Raw genomic sequence first — 19,319 nt, forward strand, 5'->3', positions numbered from 1 at the left:
TTCCTTGGGCTCCTTTATTTTTTTCTTTTGTTTTTGTGGTAAGAACACTTCACGTAAGAGCCACCCTATTAGCAAGTGTGTAAGTGCACAATTGAGTGTTGTTAACTCTAGGCACTATGTTGTAGCACAGATCCCCAGAACCACCTTGCCAGTCTCTGCTCCTGTGAGTTTGACACAGGAGAATTTGAGAGACCACATAGAAGTAGCCTCTGTGGCTGGTTTATTTCACTTAGCGTGATGTCCTTCGGGTTCATCCATGTGTCACATGTGGAGGAATTTCCTTCTTTTTAAAGGTTAATATTCCATTGTATGCACACACCACATTTTTTTTTTTTACCTATTCATCTGTTAGTGGACATTTGGGTTATTTCCGTATCTTAGCTATTGCCAATAATGTTGCAGTAGACATGGGTGTGCAGACATTTCTTCAAGATCCTGATTTAAGTTCTTTTGGATATATATCCAGAAGTGGGATTATGGGATCATATTACTATATTTTTAGTTTTTAAAGGAACCCCCACGCTGTTTTCCATAGTGGCTGCACCATTTTACATTCCCACTAACAATATACCAGAATGAAAGTGTCTTGTATCCCAATCTTGACTCATTTGAGGAATCACTTCTATCTCTGAAAAGGGACCGTAACAAAGGTCTCTTCCGTGGCAACGAAAATGGATCTGAGCTTCCTTTGTTTCAGGACCCCTGCCCCAGCAGATCCTCGCATGCTTTCTCCAACATGTCCTACCCAATGTTAGCTTCTGTTTGCATACCTCCTGCAATGGGACACTCACTCCCTGTCAAACCAGACCCCTGAATCTTGGACCAGTCAGAAGGTCTTTCCTCCCAAGGAGATGGACTTTATATTCTTGGATGCCTCCATCCGCTGCCTCTGGTTTTCCAAGACAGCTTGGGAGACCGATCATCTTCAAGTCCTCTGGATGCAAAAGCACCTTGAGGAAGGAAGAGGGGGAATGGGGTGAGCTGTAGATACAATCTGCTGCCAGCCTCGCCTGAACTCACACTCTTCCAGCAATCCAGGTTCCTGAGGCTGCCACCCTCTGCAGCTGCTTCTTTAAGAAGTGCCAAGGGGCTGGTCCTTGCTACTGTCCTTGGATCCTGTCCAGGGCCCTGATTTAAAAGGTATTGCAACGTTTTTTAAAAAACAAACATGTGTTGTAACCCAAGGCCCTGGTAACCACAACACTGCCGGCTGCTAGCTGCTACCTCCCAGGCTAAGAGGGGAGGAAACTGCTCTCCGCCTACCGCCTACCGCCTACCGCCTACAGTGGCACCCCATACTCTGCAGGGCCCGCCGTAGTTACCATATTATATCAGGCTGGGAGCTCAGTGAGGGCAGGGCCTGAGCTGGACCTGGGGGCTGCAGTCCTTCCAGACTGAAGTACCTTTTGGACCTGCACCAGTTCTATCTGGAACCGTTCCAGTAGATATTTGATGGCTCTAAGCTGGTGCTCTCTCTCGGGCCTCCACTGGAGCCCCAGCGTGACCATTTATAACACCGATCTGATCGATCTGATCGTGCACTCCCACTGCCCACAGGACAAAAAGGAAGCTGGGCTGTTAGGGCCTCTCCTGCCTGTCTGTACCTTCTTGCATTTGCCAGCCTTCCAGCCACACTGAGCCCCCACCCCCCGAAAACCTATGCAGCACCAGGCCTGAAAGATCTTCCCCTCTCTCTTTTTAAAAATTTTAATATATACTTAAAATATACACTGCATATATACTTTGTATATACTGCAAAATTATCACCACAATAAGGTTAGTTACAGCCATCACTTTCTTGACAAGAAGAACTCCTACTTCACCCGCACAGCCCAGCTCAAACATCACATCCTCGGCGAACCCTGCCCTGTGCTGCTTTCTCTCAGATGGAATTTGTCACTCTTCCTGCTTCATAGTATTTTTCTTTACCCCTTGTCACATTACTTGTCTACCTGGAGCAGAGGTGATATTTACAGAAACCTTCTGTAAATTTTTGTTTAACTTGTATGATGGTTTGGGGAGGGGGGCTTGTATTACCTGGAGGACTTGTAAAATGCAGTTTTTACATTAAAAAAATAAAATAGGGATCCCTGGGTGGCGCAGCGGTTTAGTGCCTGCCTTTGGCCCAGGGCGCGATCCTGGAGACCCAGGATCGAGTCCCACGTCGGGCTCCCTGCATGGAGCCTGCTTCTCCCTCTGCCTGTGTCTCTGCCTCTGTGTGTGTGTGTGTGTGTGTGTGACTATCATAAATAAATAAAAATTTTTAAAAAATAATAAAATAAAATAAAATAAAAACAGATTTCTTAGTTTTTCTTGAACAATTGGAAAGCCAGGCCTGCCTGGGCCTTTATAGTCTTCCTACATCTATCAACTGCAATACACTCACTGGTGCTCCTTTTAGATGGCTATGTGGTCCCCAGTTTGCTCCCCACCCTGTCTCCTGCTGGGCCCCCTCCTCATTAATGTACCTACCCGACCCTGTAGACATTTGTTGTAAGTCTTGGACCTAGATCATTTCTCACATATGTTCTGGGCCACCCCATTTGCCAATATTTGACTTCTTTGTCCCCATTAACTATTTAGGCATCCCAGAAATTCCAATATGTTGGCAAAACATAAACAAATGAATAGAATCAGGTCAATAAAAACATAAATGTCTGGGATCCCTGGGTGGCGCAGCGGTTTGGCGCCTGCCTTTGGCCCAGGGCGCAATCCTGGAGACCCGGGATCGAATCCCACATTGGGCTCCCGGTGCATGGAGCCTGCTTCTCCCTCTGCCTGTGTCTCTGCCTCTCCCTTTCTCTCTCTGTGACTATCATAAAAAAAAAAAACATAAATGTCACAAATTCCTTTGTCATATCATGTATTCCAATTTTTGACTTGGAAAGCACAGTACCCATTCTCACCATCCTCTGACTCTCATTCTGGTTACTTTCCTACAGGTAAGATGCTCCCATTGGAATGGAGCAAGGAGGGTGGCATCGGGACCAAGAGGACCAGGAGGCGGGGGATGGGGCAGTTATCTGTTGGGCAAGGGTGGCTTAGATTGAGAATCTATAGCAGTTGACATAGGTGGACAAGTACTCATTTTTCAAACCGAAGAATGAGGTGGGCTGTTAGAAACTGGGATCCCACCAAACACAGTAAATATGTTTGAAATGGAATGGAATTGAGAACATGATATCGGGTGGAAACATGCAGAAGGTACAAACTGTCCTCTGATAAGGGGTACCCAGGGGGCATGGAGGCAGGACAGGTCAATTACAGACTTAGGTGCAGCCAGACAAATGAATATCCATCTCTGATCTGGAAAGCTCCCCCTACCCCACCCTGACCCTGCCACAGCTGCTAATGTTGGAGTCCTGCTCATTCAATTGCATTTAAATCCACAAACTGTTCATCAGAGGACTCACTCTTAGTTCCTAGATGTGAGATGGCTCACAGCCTGGCTTAGAACCTATAGCACAGTCCCCTGTGTTTCACATGGAGGGTACAGGTAGGGGTGAGCAAGCCCCAGCCCAGCCAAGAATGTCTCAAACGTGGAAAATAGGGCTCATACATAGACTCGCTGAGCCCTGGACCTCACTCTCTACCTCATCTCTATACGTATTAAAAAACAATCGCTGTCAGACATGAAGAGGACATAAAGATCAAAGCTACTAAAACATAAGCACACATCCAAATTACCTGGAGGACTTGTAAAATGCAGATGCCTGGACCCCACACCCAGCGTTTCTGATTCAGCTGGTCTGGGGTGAGGCCCAAGAATTTCTAACAATTTCCCAAGAGATGGGGTTGCCACTGATCCCTGAACAACATTTGAGAACCACTGATGTGAAGAAATGTCCACTTCTGTTCATTACTTGTAGTTTCCAGACCTGAGAGCCCACCGAAAGAAGTGATGTGCAGTTTTCCTTGGAGAAATATATGGCAATACTCTGCATTACCGTTTAAGATCCTTGAGGACTTCCATCTGAACTTTATTGAACGGAGAAAACACTAACCAATCATTATGGACACGAATCAACTTTTGATAAAGAAAATGGTAAAGCGAATCTTACTCTCCTGCTCTCCCAAGGCAGCCCCACATCCCAAATTATGGGTCTCCTGGGAAAATAGGCAGGGAGGGCTTCTCGCTAATTAGCATTACTCAGGCTCCATTCTCCTTTCCAAAAACTTCACCATTAATTCAGTTCAACAAAATTCAATATTATTAATGTAGCAACTAGACTCTCTGGTGAGATGACCCACCACAACCACTGGAGCACTAAGACTCAAACTTCAGTGTGAAAACTTCTCAGACTTGATTCTCTAGTTCCTGATAGATAGGAGAAGAGGGAGGGCTCCAGAGGATTCTAAAGCACATGAGCCTACCCATTCCTTGAGAAGTATACCAATAGAAGCCTAAGGACTCAGGGTGCCTGGTTGGCTCAGTCAGTAGAACACGCCACTCATGATCTCAGAGTCAAGCCCTGTCATGGGGCAGAGCTTACCTAACAATGAAAAGCCTAAAGACTCAACTATTTTAGGTTTTCTCACATTTTTTTCTCGTGTATATAATTTTAAGAGGAAGCTATCGAAACCAACATTTCCATCAAAGCTCTGGCAAACTTTTCCCAGCAGAGGCTCACTTCCTGCCTCAAGAATGGAAGTTGGGGTACACACAGTGTCTCCAAAAGAAAATATTCTAGTTAAGTTCAATATAGTAAACCTTCACTAACGATCTACGAATTGGTTAGAAATTGCATTCTGCTGCTTGCTAGAGACAGAATCTCAAAGTCAGTGGCTTAAACAAATTTGGTTTTTATTCTATTGTGTGAAAAAATTAGAAAGTAATGGATCAGGGCTGGTATGGGGGCTCCGTAAATTCATCAGGAATCCAGGCTCCTTTATCTTTTTGCTCAGGGTAATAACAAGGCTGCTGGAAGTCAGCCATCATGTCTGTATTCCAGGCAGGAAAAGGGGGGTGGGGTCGAGGAAAAGGGGGAGCCCTCTTCCCAGCTGAGTCATTTCCCTATTAGAAATTTTCCTGGAGGGGAGCCTGGGTGGTTCAGTGGATTGAGCGTCCAACTCTTGATTTCAGCTCTGGTCGTGATCTCAGGATCGTGGGATCTGCCCTGTGTTGGCCTCTGCGCTGAGCATGCAGCCTGCTTGGGATTCTCTGTCTACCTCCCTCCTCCTTCTCTCTCCCCCCACCCCAAAAATGTTTTCCTGGAAGCCGCAACCGGTAATTTCCCTTTACCAGCCACCCCTAGACCCTAGATGCAAGGGAAGCCTGTTAGCCTGGAGAATATGATGATTCTATAACCAGGGAAGAGGGAAGAATGGACGTTGAGGAAGGCGACTGGAAGTCTCTGCCACAGTCTCCTGAGGACTACGAGGGTGAGGAGGGAGGAGATGGAGCTCTGTGACCCTTAGTCCATTAGGAAGGACACGCAGAGCACAGAAACAATATACCTCAGAGGAAATCTGTGTGTGTGCCAAGAGAGCTGTGGAACAGGTGCCACAAGGCTTTTGGGAGGAGAGGGCATTTGATCCGCTTCTTGATGTTGGGGAGAATTATATCCCACAGAGAAGGATGGCGCAGAAAGTCACTGTGGGCAGACAACATGTTTGGGGAACGACTGGGCTCATGACGTCAGAAGAATCTGAAAAGAAAAAGCTTTCAGGGATAGAAAGACATTCAGCAGCCACTTCGTTCAAAGGTCCTTACCCTGAGATGCAGGCACAGCCTTACTGCAGGGGCCTCGGGGGCCCTGAATTGCCTGAAATTCTACACCAAACTTTTAATATATGGGTATATTGTATTTCTCTTAGAAAAATGTTCAGGATAGTCCCCATATTGTTCTTTCCAGTCTTTCCCAAAAGAGCGCACCCTGTCCCGACTTTCGCCCCTTCCACACAACCTAGCCAGCAACTCTAATTCCTCATTCCTCAGCTGCCAACAGCCACACTCTACCCCCTGGACTCATGCTCTTCCTCCCTCTTATGATTGCTCCTCTCTGCTTCTCCTCTTCCTCTAGGTATGGGAAGATGGGTAGTGATCTCCCCACCACTGGAAGTATGAATATATGGACTGCACAAACACCTGGAAGGGAAATTCTTTTTTTTTTTTTTTTTAAGATTTTATTTATTGGGACACCTGGGTGGCTCAGCATTGAGCGTCTGCCTTTGGCCCAGAGTGTGATCCTGGAGTCCCGGGATCAAGTCCCCCATCGGACTCCCTGCATGGAGCCTGCTTCTCTTTCTGCCTGTGTCTCTGCCTCTCTCTGTGTCCCTCATGGATAAATAAATAAATAAATATATTTTTAAAGATTTTATTTATTTATCCATGAGGGACACACACACACAGAGGCAGAGACACAGGCAGAGAGAAAAGCAGGTGCCCTGTGGGGAGCCCCACGCGGGACTCCATCCCAGGACCCCATCCCAGGACCCCGAGATTATGCCCTGAGCCAAAAGGCAGATGCTCAACCACTGAGCCACCCAGGCATCCCTAGAAGGGAAATTCTTAAAGAAATTTGTCTTATTTGTAAGCAACAGAAACCAACCTGAGATTGTAGGATTCCTTTCAGCGTGAAAATTCTTTGGCATTGGTATTCTCCAGGAAGTCCTCCTACCCTATTCCTATTTACCACAATCTCTTATCTTGTTTTAATGCTAATACTTTTTATGTGGGGTGCACAACTTAACATTTGCTTTGTAACTTGTTTTGTATTGTTCCCCCTCTTTTTCTATGCATAGGTCTAATGTAAGAAAAAAAAAGCAGATAATAACTAATTCAGGACAAGAATCTGAGTCTGCTTCCCTTGTACTTTCACTATGTCTTGCCCAAAGGGTGACCAATCATCCCAGTGGACCTAGAACTGAGGAGACATGGGACTTTCAGAGCTAGAACTGCAGAAATCTGGAGCGAACCAGAATAGTCGTTCCCCAAATAGTCACCCTATTTGCCCAAGAAATGGTCACATTGTACTTGCTTATTAATTGCTAACTGTGGTAGACATTTCTGCTGCTCACCAGTATTCCTGGTTCTCCTCTCCTTCTGGGTACACATTGTACTTTCTCATCCCTTTGAAGTTGAGCATGACCATGTGACTTGCTTTGGCCAATAAAATATGAGCAGACAATGCGTGTCACTTCTGAGTGGGCACATTTAAGACCCTATGCTCTATTCTCTGTATATACTCTTCTGCCATGGCACAAGTTGAGGGGATAGTGTTGAGATGACTGCATCATAGGATGGTGTAGAATTCCATGTGCCACAGAGTCCCCTGCCTCCCCATACTGGACACGTAGTGGGAGCAAAACTCAGCTTCACTCATAAGTCACAGCATTTTTATATTTTCATTACCGCAGCAAAACCTGACCTAACCTGACTGATACATCACCCAACAGAAGTTTCAGTAGCCACTTAATCAAAGTCAAGTTACTGAAACAAAACAAAACAAAAAACTCTTTAGAGTTTTTTCGTAAGGAGGAGCTTTAAAGCATATAAGCAGAAAATCAGTTGTGTGAAAGTGGGAAATCTGAGCCCAGTCTCCCAGGAAGCACCAAGAAGCTGGAGGCAAGAGCTTGAGAACAAAGGTTCCAGGAATAGAATTTGCCTTCCTAGTTCCTACCCACCAGCCCAAGCAATTGATTTCAATTGTTGGCATTTAAATTTCAGATCAATTTTGGAAAGTGCAACTCTTCAGGGTTCACATGCAAAACTTTCCAAAAGGGGAAGCAACTTGTTCAGGATCAAACAGGGCACTCCTGGTTATGATCTCCCCACATTTTTTGGCCATTTTGCCTATTTTTTTTTCTTTTCTACCTAGTCTACAGTCATTGTCCCTTTCTTTGGGATTTCATATATTAACCCCTGTATTCACTTGATGGTGAAAAACTAGTCTCAGTCTCATGAATGGATTTAGAAACATATTTTATTAAAAACTTTTTCTGCTCATAATAGTGATTTTCTTATAACAATAGTCATAAGGATATACCCCTTTTTAAAAATCTCACCTATACAGAGGTAATCACTATTAATACTTTTTAAAAATAAGAATGGATTTGCTACTTTTTTAATAAAATAAATTCATCCTACTCGGTATTTTTACTGGTACCGTGACTTTCTATTTTTATAGATATATCATAATTTACTTAATCAAGCTCCTTTTTCTTGGATATTCAGGTTGTTTTGGATTTTGCCTGTTTGCTGGTTTGCTTATTTGTTTTTAAATCCTGAACACTGTTTCAATAAACATTGTAAATTTAAGGAGACACTCTTTCTTCATTGCCTGTTTAGCACATCCTACAGCAGGGGCTCTCAAACTTTAGCAGGGTCAGAGTCACCTGCAGGGCTTGGGAAACTATAGATTCCTGAACCCCATCCCCGGAGTCTAGGATCTGTAGGTCTGGGTGAGGCCTGATAATTTGTATGGCTAACAAAGCTGTCTGGTAGTGAGGTTGCTGCTGATTTGGGGACCACACTTTATGAACCACCGTCCTATATTATTCTTCCTTCCAAGAACCTTGTATCATCTGTATCTTTAGTTTCCTTTTTTAGAACCTGCTACAATTGGTCTTATACTCTGTGGAGGGGGAGGTTCCTTTGTGGTCTCTTACTCTTCCTCATTCATGACTGTAAGTCCCTCTCACATTAGCATACCTTCCCAAGTGTCTCCGGGCCTTGTATAATTTGCTAATAGATGCACAGATACACACGCACGCTGATTTTCAAAGTTCGGTGTGTTTTTTCTCTGCATTGCCACTCTCAGAAACCCCAGGTAGTAACAAAGTGGCAGTAAATAAAAATTCTCTTGCCCAGGCAGCGACAAGATCTGAAGATCTGTCCCTTATTCCCACCGCCTGTCTACTTCACAAGGTGGCTGTAATGGGTACCATCATCCGTCCAAGACGGACAGCGTATTACAGATGCTCGTGACCCGGAAAGAACGGCTGACCCAGAAGTGAAGAGGCATTACAATTAAACTAAGTATCATTATGTATTTGTAGGGAAGTGGTTCAAAGCTTAGGGTCACCAATTAGAACTAGAATTTATTTGGGCTCGGCTACTCCCTAGCTAGTGAGCTTCGGCAAATGATGTCTCTGAGCCTCCCTTCCCTAACCTGTAAAGTGGGAGGAATAATACCTTTGTTGCAAGGAGATTGGGGGGCTGGGGGGGGTAGTAATACGTGCAAAGTAGCCGGCACAGACACAGCTCTCAAGAAACGGTAGCTGTGTGTTTTCTAAGTAATTGTTTTAATTTTTTTTTTTTCTTCCTGACCTTTTCTCTGCCCAGGGCCCGGAAAAGCATCCGTGGTTCGTAGGGACCTTCTGTGCCCGGCCCGAGGTGGTTGCCTTTCGCAGAGTCGGGTCACCTGCCGGGGGCGGCGGCGCCGCGAACCCCCGAGGCCCTGCTCTTCGGGTATTTACGGCGCGCGGCCGCCCCAGCGCCGGCTCAAGTCTGCGCTTCCAGGTTCAGTTTCAGGGTCTCGCCGGCAGCCCCGGCGGGCGGGCGCGCGGGTCCTCGGGGCGGGGGGCGCCCGGAGCTGGGCGGCGGCGGCCGGAGCCCCGGAGGAGGATGGGCGGCGGGCACAGCCGGCTGAGCTGCTGCGGAGCCCCCAGAAAGGTAAAGGGCCGGGGCGGCGAAGTTTGCCCCGGGAGGGAGGGGGCGCGGAGCCGCTCCGCCGCGGGCCCGTGGGCGCCGCCCGCCCTGCGAGCCTCCCGGGGCGCCGGGCGGAGGACGGCGGGGCGGGCGCGGGGGAAGGCGGGCAGAGCCGGCCGGGCTGAGCCGCGCGGGGCAGCCGAGTGCACCCGCACGGCGCCTGGGCCCCGCGAGCGCCGCTGAGCCGGCCGCCCCGCCGCGGAATCGCCCGGGGCCGAGGCAGGTGCCGGGCTCCCTTCGGTCGGGGGCTGCTGGCTGGGCCGCCCCGGCCAGGTGACGCGACCTCTCTGGGCCTCGCGCGCCTCCCGCGTCCCGAGGCCGCGCCTCGCAGAGTGGCCCTCGGGGTCCCAGCAGCGGCCCCACCCGGGACCCGTGTGAAATGCAGACTCTCGGGCTTCGCCCCGGACCTGCTAAAACAGGACCCGCCTTCTAACGAGCTGTCCGGGTGATGACAACAGACACTGAAGTTGGAGAAGCGCGGGTCGCGAGCCTCTTGGGGGGCCCCCAGCCGGTGCACGTGGGCTGTGCTGGGGGTAGCTGGGAGGGGCCAAAGAGGGAGGAGATCTACCGCCTGCTGCTGCCCTGCGTTTCCTTCCTGTCCCTCCCCCCGAGGGGCCTCGGAGCTGGGTCAGGACCCAGGAGACTCTACTCGGGTTTCTGGCAGTGGGACCAGGTGCCCCTGGGTTCTGAGCAGCCCAGAAGGTCAGAGCCTGGAGCCGAAGGACGACTTCCTTCGGGGACCCGAGCCGCAGAGGGGAAAGGGAGGGCCCTCAAATTCTAAGCCTTCTTCCTACTACTGCCTGCTTTTCAGCCAGGTGGGAATAGGTGGTCCCATGAACTTGGTGAGCAGTTCCCTGGGGACCCTGAGAAGCCCCAAACTGCAACAAAATGTAGTTATTTTTCATAAAACTTGAATCTCTCTCTCTCTCTCTCTCCCGCTTTGCTGGGACCAAGGCAAACTTTCCATGCCGTGTGCCTCGTTCTGAGAGAGGAGTTTTCACCCCAAGTACAATACCTCCTCTGCTTTTCTTGCTCCTCCTTTATTCCTAGTTCAGAAAACCTCGTCAAGCTCTGGCTGGGAATCCCTCACGTCATCCCTTACTGCAGCAGGGAAACTGAGGCTTACCTACAGCAGTGGAAGCAGAGGGCTGGCAGATAGGGATTGTGGGCAGATAAAGCTGAGCCTGGCTTGAGACCCGAAACGGAGCTGGCGATAGGTGGACATCAGTCCTGGCTCCACTGTAGACGTGCTTGGTGAACTGGAGCAAGCCCTTATCACTCTCTGGGCCTCAGTTTCTCCCTCTAGGGGGAGAGGGAGGGAGATGAGCAGGAAGATTTCCAAGGGTCTGAGAGTCTGTACCTGTGTCAATGTCTCAGTCTGCAAAGTGGGCCAAGAGTGAATTCCATCTAGGCAGGGGCAGAAGGAGACCAGAAGAGGGGCCCTGTCCCAGGCCTGACCCTTCTAACAGCGGGCATGGGTTCCCTTGCCGCCTTGCCCTTCCAAGAGCCTTACCAGCTGTCCCTGTCTGTCCTTGTCACAGTCTGAACTGGATGACCCTCCCCTACCACCCCCAAACCATGAAGGGCAAGTAAAGCCTGCACAGACTATCTCAGTGGGAAGGGACCTTGGGTACCACCTGGGCTGATGCATGGATCAGAGGGTAAGGCCTGGAGAAGGGAAGTCTTGACCGAGGTCATAGAGTAGCTTAGAGTAGAACCCAGGCATCCAGTCCCCTAGCCCAGTGCTCTTTGTCTCTTCCCCTACTCTGTGCTTCCAGTGACTTCTTATGGATTCCAGAGCCCTTTGGCCCAAAAGCCTTCACTCTGTTGCCTTAGGCCAGTCTGGCACATCTTCCCTGCCCCAGCAATGCCAGGCCCCTGCCCCTGTGTGGCAGGATTTATAAGTCAGTTCACTTAAAGTTCATGCCTGTTTCCATCCCTCCAGGCTGTGCTCCTGCCCAGCTTCTCATCCAGGTGCCAAACCCCGGAAGGCCTGAGCTCCCAAGGCCATCCCCACCAGCTGTCATTCCCTCAGGGAGACCCAGGGCTCTAAGGATGGGATGTACAAAAATGAGCTCACACTACAGAGGGGTTAGGTCATGGTCACAATGACTCACGCTGAGTGGCAGTTTACAGAGTGCTTTCACATCCTGCGAGCCTTACAAAAGCCCAAGAAGTTAGGCTGAGCTGCCGAATCTTCGCCACTCTATGGGTGAGGACACGGAGGTTCGGAGGTTCGGGGAGAAGTGATGTGTCCAAAGTCGTAGAGCCAGTTGGTGGCAAAGCTATTCAGCGGAGCCTGGTTTTCTGCACCCCCGCTGGTGCTCATCACCTCCTATGGAGTAGGTGCTGCGTAAATATTTGAGTGAGCAGATGAAGGCCAGCCAATCAGGGTCGGGGTTAGCCCCGGGGCGCAACAGCACTACCTCACCCAGCCTTGAGAAATACAGGAAGATTCCTTGGATGTGGGGAGACGGAGGGGTGGGTGTGGATGCCTTGACTGAGCACTGAAGGTTTGGAGGCAGAGAGAAGAGCCCGAGCTGAGACTGAGCCAGAGAAAGTGCAGCATGATGGGCTCACTGTGGAAAGCAGGGGTGGCAAGCAGCAAGGAATGAGCCCAGAGCTTTCAGCGGGCACTGCCTTGGCTGGGGACAGAGGCTTGACCGTTGGGACCTCTCAGTCCTTCCAAGTTCAAAGATTAGAGGGTGTGCTGAGTTCTGTAGTCTACTGTGCCTGGTGGCCTTAGCCAAGACACCCCACCTGAGGCTGTCACTGCCTCATTGGGATGAGTTGAAATCCTGATGATGGCTGAGCAGGGATCCCTGGCAGGTGGATGCTGAGGAGCCATCTGCACTGTCTGGTCCTTCCTAAATCCATCTTGACTGATACCATGGGTGATATGGTCATGTCCCCAGGAAGACTTGGGAGGAGGATGGGCAGAGAGGGGAGAGGCCAGGGAAACATTTTCCACGAATTTGCCTGTAAGAGTGACATGGGAGTACAGAGGGGCCTTCCATCCCCAGTAGCTTCCGCCCCCCACCCCCCGGGCAGGGGTGGGGAAGGGCACCTAGTGCCTCATGGTCAAGCCCCTGTGTGTGTGCCTGGTATGATGTCTGAAATCCCTGGTCCCCAGGACTCTGACTCATGGCACCACAGTCCAGAGCAGAGTGGCAGAGAACCCACTCAGCACGGCTCCCACTACTGGGCCTTGGGCACCAGGTTCTCAATGGGTCTGTCGTGCAGGAGCCCTTCATGAGCACCTCCAGGTAGCAGGCCGGGTGAGAGAAAAGGGGGGGTGGGGAGGGATGCAGAAGTGAATGGCCTGGAAGAGCCCCGCGTGGGCGTACATAATTCTGAGACCAACCATGGCTGCTAAGGGCATGGGCTTCAGGGCAAGGTTCATGCATTCATTTACTCACCGGGCACAGCAGGCTCTGCCTAGGTGCTGCCGCAGTCCTGGCTCTATCGCACATTGGTTAAGTGACTGTGGAAAGGACTTGGCTCCTCCATGCCTCAGTTTCCTAATCTGTAAGATGGGTGTGAGATTAGCTCCTGGGTCATAGGGTTGTCTCAAGATTAGGAGAAAGAATGCATGCAGCGGAGCCCCTGAGACACACTGACTGGCAAGAATAGAGGTCATGTGGAGAATGTCATAAGGAGACTTTAAGGACATCACTGCCTAGATTGTACCCAAGGAAAGCAAACAGGGATGTAGGAAATAGGGGGACATTCATGTCCCTGGAAGATTTTTGGGGTTGGGGACATGAAGCCTGGAGCCTGGCCATTGAAGTGTTGCCAAGGAGACTTGGGGAGCAGCCTTGTTTTCTGTTTTTCCAGAAGGCAGAATTGTGGCCCATAGGGGAAGCTAAAGGAAGCCAGATTCCACCTGTTCTGAGGAAGAGGTAGCGAGTTCCCCATCTCTGGAGAAGTTCAAGCAGAGGTCAGGTGACATTTTGTCAAGAATAGAAGAGGAGATGCAAGCCTAGGACTAGTAAATATTTTAGGATTCCACTTAAGAAATCTAATTCCGATTATTATAATGTTTGAGGCAAAATTTCAGAACCTGGGGGAGCCTGGGTGGCTCAGTCGGTTAAGCGTCTGCCATCGGCTCTGGTCATGATCTCAGGGCCCTGGGATCGAGTCCCGCATCAGGCTCCCTGCTCAGTGGGGAGCCTGCTTCTCCCTCTGCCTTTCCTCTCCCACAGCTTGTACTCACTGTCTCTCTTGCCTTCACTCTCTCTCAAATAAATAAATAAAATCCTAAAAAAGAAAATTCAGAATTTGGAAAAATATAAAGAAGTTTAAAAAATCACCCTTAAGACATAGCCTCTGCATACACTTCAGTGTCCTTCTATTTTTCCTATATAAATAATATCCACGAGGGTGACTTTTTACACAATTGGCAATATATTTTAAATTGGTTATATTCTAGTTAATATTTTGCTGGGGCATTCTTGTTAAATAGTCCATGGAAACATGATTTTTAATGGCCACTTAATATTCTGTGGATGTTCCATGGCTTATTTAACCAGTTTGGACACTTGGTTGTTTACATTCCCCACTCCTACCCTCATTATTCATGAGCATCTTTGTGTTTTCATCCTAATGGGTGAGAGGGGTGGCTCTGAGCTCAGAGGGGAGAGGAGGGGCTGAGGGAAGGCCTCCCTAGAGAGCTGGCATCTTGGCTGGGTTTTGAGGGTTGGTGGGGTGGGGCTAGATAGTTGTGTTGGGGTAAGTGGAATATAGAAAAGTCCAGGCTCCTGACACTTTGTCAATAAACTGGGCAAACCTGACCTTTTAGCTTGGTTTGCCAAGGATGGGACAATTGAACGTGAGAGGAAGCTGACTTTCCTGGGCACTGAGCCCCTTGCCCCAGGCATCATGGAGATGTTGGTGTGTATGTTACCCACCCCAGAAAATCATCCCAGCTAGAGCCAATACAGGCTTCCATGCATTGCATTCTGAAAAGCTTGTGAGGTTGAAAGCCAGATTTCTATTTTATAAAGAGACCTCTGTACTTGGGTAGAAAAATTTCTAATAATCCTTGCCTTAAAGACACAATCTTTGGCAACACATTTTCTGCACATGTACATGTTTTCAATTCTGTTCTTTTCCTTTGTAGTTGAATTCCCAGATGGCTAATGTAGGTCCCCCAAGGGCAGGGTATGTACCCAGTCACCTAAAGACATCCATCTTTGCCTCTGTTGGGTGCTGAGTTTGGGGCCCAGATTTCATGTCTTTTTTGTTGTAAACAAGGCAGAATACATGAAACCTCAGATTCATTGCCCAGAAGCGGGCTACCATGTAAGTCAAGCTGATGATGGTCCTGGGTTTGGGGGTGGGAGGGGGCACTGCCAACTAACCTCTCAGTGTTCATGGAGCAGCTAGTAAATCTGCCTGGAACAGGGATTCTAAGGGGTCTCAGTGTAACACTTGTGAGCATTCAGGTTCAAAAAAAAAAAAAAAAAGACTTGGAAAATGTAGGGATACCCCTCCAAATAAAAGGAAAAGCCTGATGATGGTTGGCCTGATTGGTTTCCACCTTTGTCCTCTCAGTATCCTCCACCCTCAGAGCACTGTGAGGCCTACTGGATGACCAGGGAGAGCTGGACCTGTAGGTGGGGGAGGAGGAGGTTCCAGGAGTCCAACGTGGGCAGAGAGTAGGAGCAAGAGGAAAATCCATCCATCTTTAGCATGTGGAGATCTAAATCTGTCCATTACCTGAAGACAAGTCATCCTGCTTCTCTTGCCAGGTGAATTTTAATCCCTAAAAATCGTTTATCTTGTCACTTTATTTTCAAACCTGAATCTTCCAGAACATCTAGGCCAAATGCCTTATAAGACATAAAACATCCATCCTACGTCCGTGCTTTCCTCCAGATAAGTGATGTACAACCTGACCTACTTCTGCTTCTCCCTCTCCCCCAGTGGTGGTGTTCTTTTACTGGGTGTGCAAGGAACCTTGTAGACCTCCTTGCCACTTCTTCACGGCTCCACACAACCCTACCAGCTGCCCAGTGATTAAGGAAATAGCCCTGACGTTAGGAAAGTTACTTGTACTGGAGTGAATAGTGCCCCCACCATACACAACTCATGAACACACAGAACCTATGAATGTGACCTTATTTGAAATAGGTTTTTTTGGAGATGGAATCCAGTTAAGATAATGTCCTACTGGAATAGGGTGGGCCTTCACTCAATGACTGTTTCCTCATAAGAACAGGAAAATGTAGACAGTGAGAAAGCCAGAGATAACAGAAGTAGAGACTGGAAGGATGTAGACACATGAGCTAGGAAGCACTAAGGATTGCTGGCAAGCCCCAGAATCCGGGAGAGAAGGAGAAAAGGGTCAAACCTTCTCCCCCAGGACCTCCAGAAAGAACCAACTCTCCTGACACCTTGATTTTGGATTTCTAGCCTCCTGAACTGTGAGAGAATACATTTTTGTCTTAAGGCTCCAACTTTGTGGTAGTTTGTTACAGCAGCCCTAGGGACTGTGGATATATCTTCAGGTTCATTACTCCCACCCCCACTGTCAACCTCCACCATCAGTCGAGGGAGGGCAGCAGGAACCCCAGGCCTCTGTTTGGACCCAGGGTTCTCCAGAAGAGAAGGGAGCATGGCAAACAAGGAGGTGGTTGGCCAAGGCCTGGGTGCTTTCGGCCAGCAGTCGTGGCATCCGTGGAGGAAAGCACTGCCCAGGGAGTCAGCGGTGGTCTGACTCCTGCCCCTTCCGCTAGCCTGCTGGGGATCTGAGCTAGGGGGTCCTCTCCCTGCCCCTTGACTTCTCCATCTGGATAATGACCTGCCTTCGCTGCTTTTAGGTTTCAAGAGTCGTATTTCTTCCTGTTGTTGATTTCTTTGCACATGAGTAAAACTTGAATGCATCATTGTTTAAAAAATTCTAAGAATTCAGGTAAGACTAAAGCTCCCCATCCTTGGCTACAATGATCTTAGTCCTTTCTCAAGATATGACAAGTGTCATCAGGTTGTGCTTTTCTGTATAATAGAAATAGTTCATTTTGCATTTTGGTATTTTACCAAATGTCTTTCCGACGTTGTATGTAAAATGTGCTTCATTTTTTAAACTTATGACCTTGCGTAGTATGAGGTACCTTAGGGTATCAAGCCAGTCCCCACGACAGGTATGAAGCTGGTTCCCAGTGTTTCCCTATTACACACGACTCTGCCCTGAGCACCCTGGAGGTACTGTTGTCCTCACTAATGGGTGTCTCTCTGCTAGCAGTGCAATTGCAGGGCTACAGGGTGTCTATATGTGCTGCATATAACCTGGGGGTGGGTGGCTACTGGGCTCCCTGTCACCCTCTGCTCCAGGCAATTACTGCCTCCCACAGGGGCTGCTCGAGGACAGAGGGTATACATGAAGGGCGCAGGACACCCACTCAGGTCTTCCTGAGCAAGGGTGCCTCTTTCTTGGCCTCTGGAGAAGCCCTCTTCGTGCAGGGGTTGACAGCTGAGTGTGTCAGATTGCCTGCCCTGCTCTGCCCGGAGCAAATGAGCGTGCCAGGACTGATACAGGATGAGGTGTCCGAATGACCTCACTCTGCCCCTTCTTCTACATCCAAAGTATGTCAAAACTAAGAAGGACTCTGATGTATCCCATCACCCAACTCCATACCATACAGAAGAGGAAACAGAAGCCCGGAGAGGGTAGGGTACATTCCCAAGGTCACACAGCAAGCAAGTGGCAAGCCAGGATTTTGACTCTAAACCCCGCTCCATCCCACCACCTCCCAACTCGGCTGCTTGCCATTGGGTTGGGGAGATGGGTGGATATCTGATATGTTGTCTGTGCCCTCAGCATGTCTCTTTCTCTGCCCCGGCCACCGACATCATTTTCTATCTCACCCCTTCAGGGTCTCAGGCTGACCCAAATGCCAGAAATGGTGCTGAGTGCTTTTGCCAGCTCCAGGCCCTGCCAGGTGCCCCAGAATTGGTAGACACCCTGGGAAGCTGCTAGGGGACAGGGAAGCATGGGCTCTGGGGAGAAAGAAAAGGAATATTGTGCACTGGGAAACATTTCTGTAGGCCTCAGCTCCTCCATCTGTGAGCGAGGCTGGGCTCTGTGCTCAAGGCCTTCCCCACTGTCTGCCATGGTCTGCGCAAGAGGGAAGTGGTTCTGTCCTCCTCTGAGGCCTCATTTGTCAGTCAATCAGATAGGAACACTAGAGACCACATCCAGCCCCGACTTGGGTGCTCTGGGGGCATCACAGGTGTTCAGAGAATAGGCAGTGCCCCCAGCACAGCCGAAGGGTCCAGGCTGGCCCTCCTACCTTTGGGGTGGTTGTGTAGCCAAACCACTCTATCCCCAGGCAGGCGGTGGGCGGTGGTGACGTCACACTCTGTAGCATGAATGAGGCAAGCTACATCTTCGGTGTCCCTGACACTGTGAAAATGAAATCAAATTCAGGCATCACTTTGGCAAAACACTTCTGCCCATCTTAGAGATAGGGAAGAAAACCTGTATTTATGGTGATCGTCCATCTGGGCCTCTGTGATTTGGGTGTGAGCACCAATATTTCTCAACAGCCCTGAACATTTAGGCCCTGCCTTTCCTCCCCTTTCTGGAAGGAGGGGGGCCTTTGGGCCTCCACCCCCACCTCCTTCCTGTCTCTACCCTCAGCCAATAGGCTCTGCCTTGGTTGTTAAGATTCTGAAACTACTGGTGAGGGGCCCCGCCCACGCTGAGCGCAGCCTCCGGAAAGGCAGCTCTGATACTGCAGAGGGCTGTGACCTGAGTCCCGTGAGACCCAGAATCATCTGTCCTCTAGACTTCATCTGCTGAGATCAATCTGGTGTATGCATATAGGAGAAGGAACGGCGTCCAGGCTCCGCCTTGAATCTGGATTCTCAGTAGGGTTCTGCTCCCTGGCCTTGTGGCCTCTGACAAGTATTGTCTGCCCCACCTCTGGGCCTCAGTTTCTCCATCTGGAAATAGGAGATGAAGAATGGAATAAACTGTCTCCAGGGGCCCTGCCAACCCTGCCTTCTGGGTCCCAGGAAGCATTCCTCAGCCAGAAAGGGTGTAATAGGACTCTGGCCCAGGGAAGCCAGGCGACAGGAAAGGAGCTGGGTAACTCTTAAGGGTCCTTTGATTATTAAATTCTCTAAGGGAGGCAAAAATAATGAGGATGTAAATGATACCACTCAGTCAGAATTATACAAAGCCCAAAGGCCCATGGAAAGCATGGAGTGATGTCCCTAAAGCAAGGTGAGACCAAGTGTCTTCTGGAAAGGCTGAGCCATCCTCAAGGCTGCTCTTGGCTTCCATCCTAGCAGGAGCCCCAGCGGAAGGAATAGCTGGGCGGCTTCCATCTGAGCTGCTCCTGCCTTACTCACCCATGCCTGGTGCAGCTCACAATTTGAGGGAAATTGAGGATTCTACCCCCTAGGCTTTAGTACAGGACTATGGAAATTTACTCCAAAGTACTACAACCTGGATAATACTCAACAGAGCCCCCGAGACTGTGTTAATGCTGGTGGCTTTCCCACACCACCTGTACTCTGTGTTTACCTGAGGGCTTTACTTGCTGAACATCAAGGATACTTTATAGAATTATAGACTGTTGGAGTTCAAGGTCCTCTGTAATCACTCAGTCCCACCTGTGAAATGAAGTTTACCTCTTCTTGCATGCTCCTGGTGATG

At 49.3% G+C, this 19,319-nt stretch overlaps 1 protein-coding gene across 1 annotated transcript in view; it reads left to right on the forward strand.

Moving 5' to 3' along the window:
* CCDC69 (coiled-coil domain containing 69) overlaps positions 1-19,319 on the forward strand; it is a 47,854-nt gene that overhangs the window by 1,757 nt on the left and 26,778 nt on the right. Inside the window, exon 2 of the mRNA XM_049109436.1 lies at positions 9,287-9,616. Within this exon, the coding sequence (XP_048965393.1) occupies positions 9,287-9,616 (330 nt within the window). The remainder of the gene's footprint in view (positions 1-9,286; positions 9,617-19,319) is intronic.

The sequence above is a fragment of the Canis lupus genome, chromosome 4, assembly GCF_003254725.2.
Source record: "Canis lupus dingo isolate Sandy chromosome 4, ASM325472v2, whole genome shotgun sequence".
NCBI classification, from domain to species: Eukaryota; Metazoa; Chordata; class Mammalia; order Carnivora; family Canidae; genus Canis; species Canis lupus.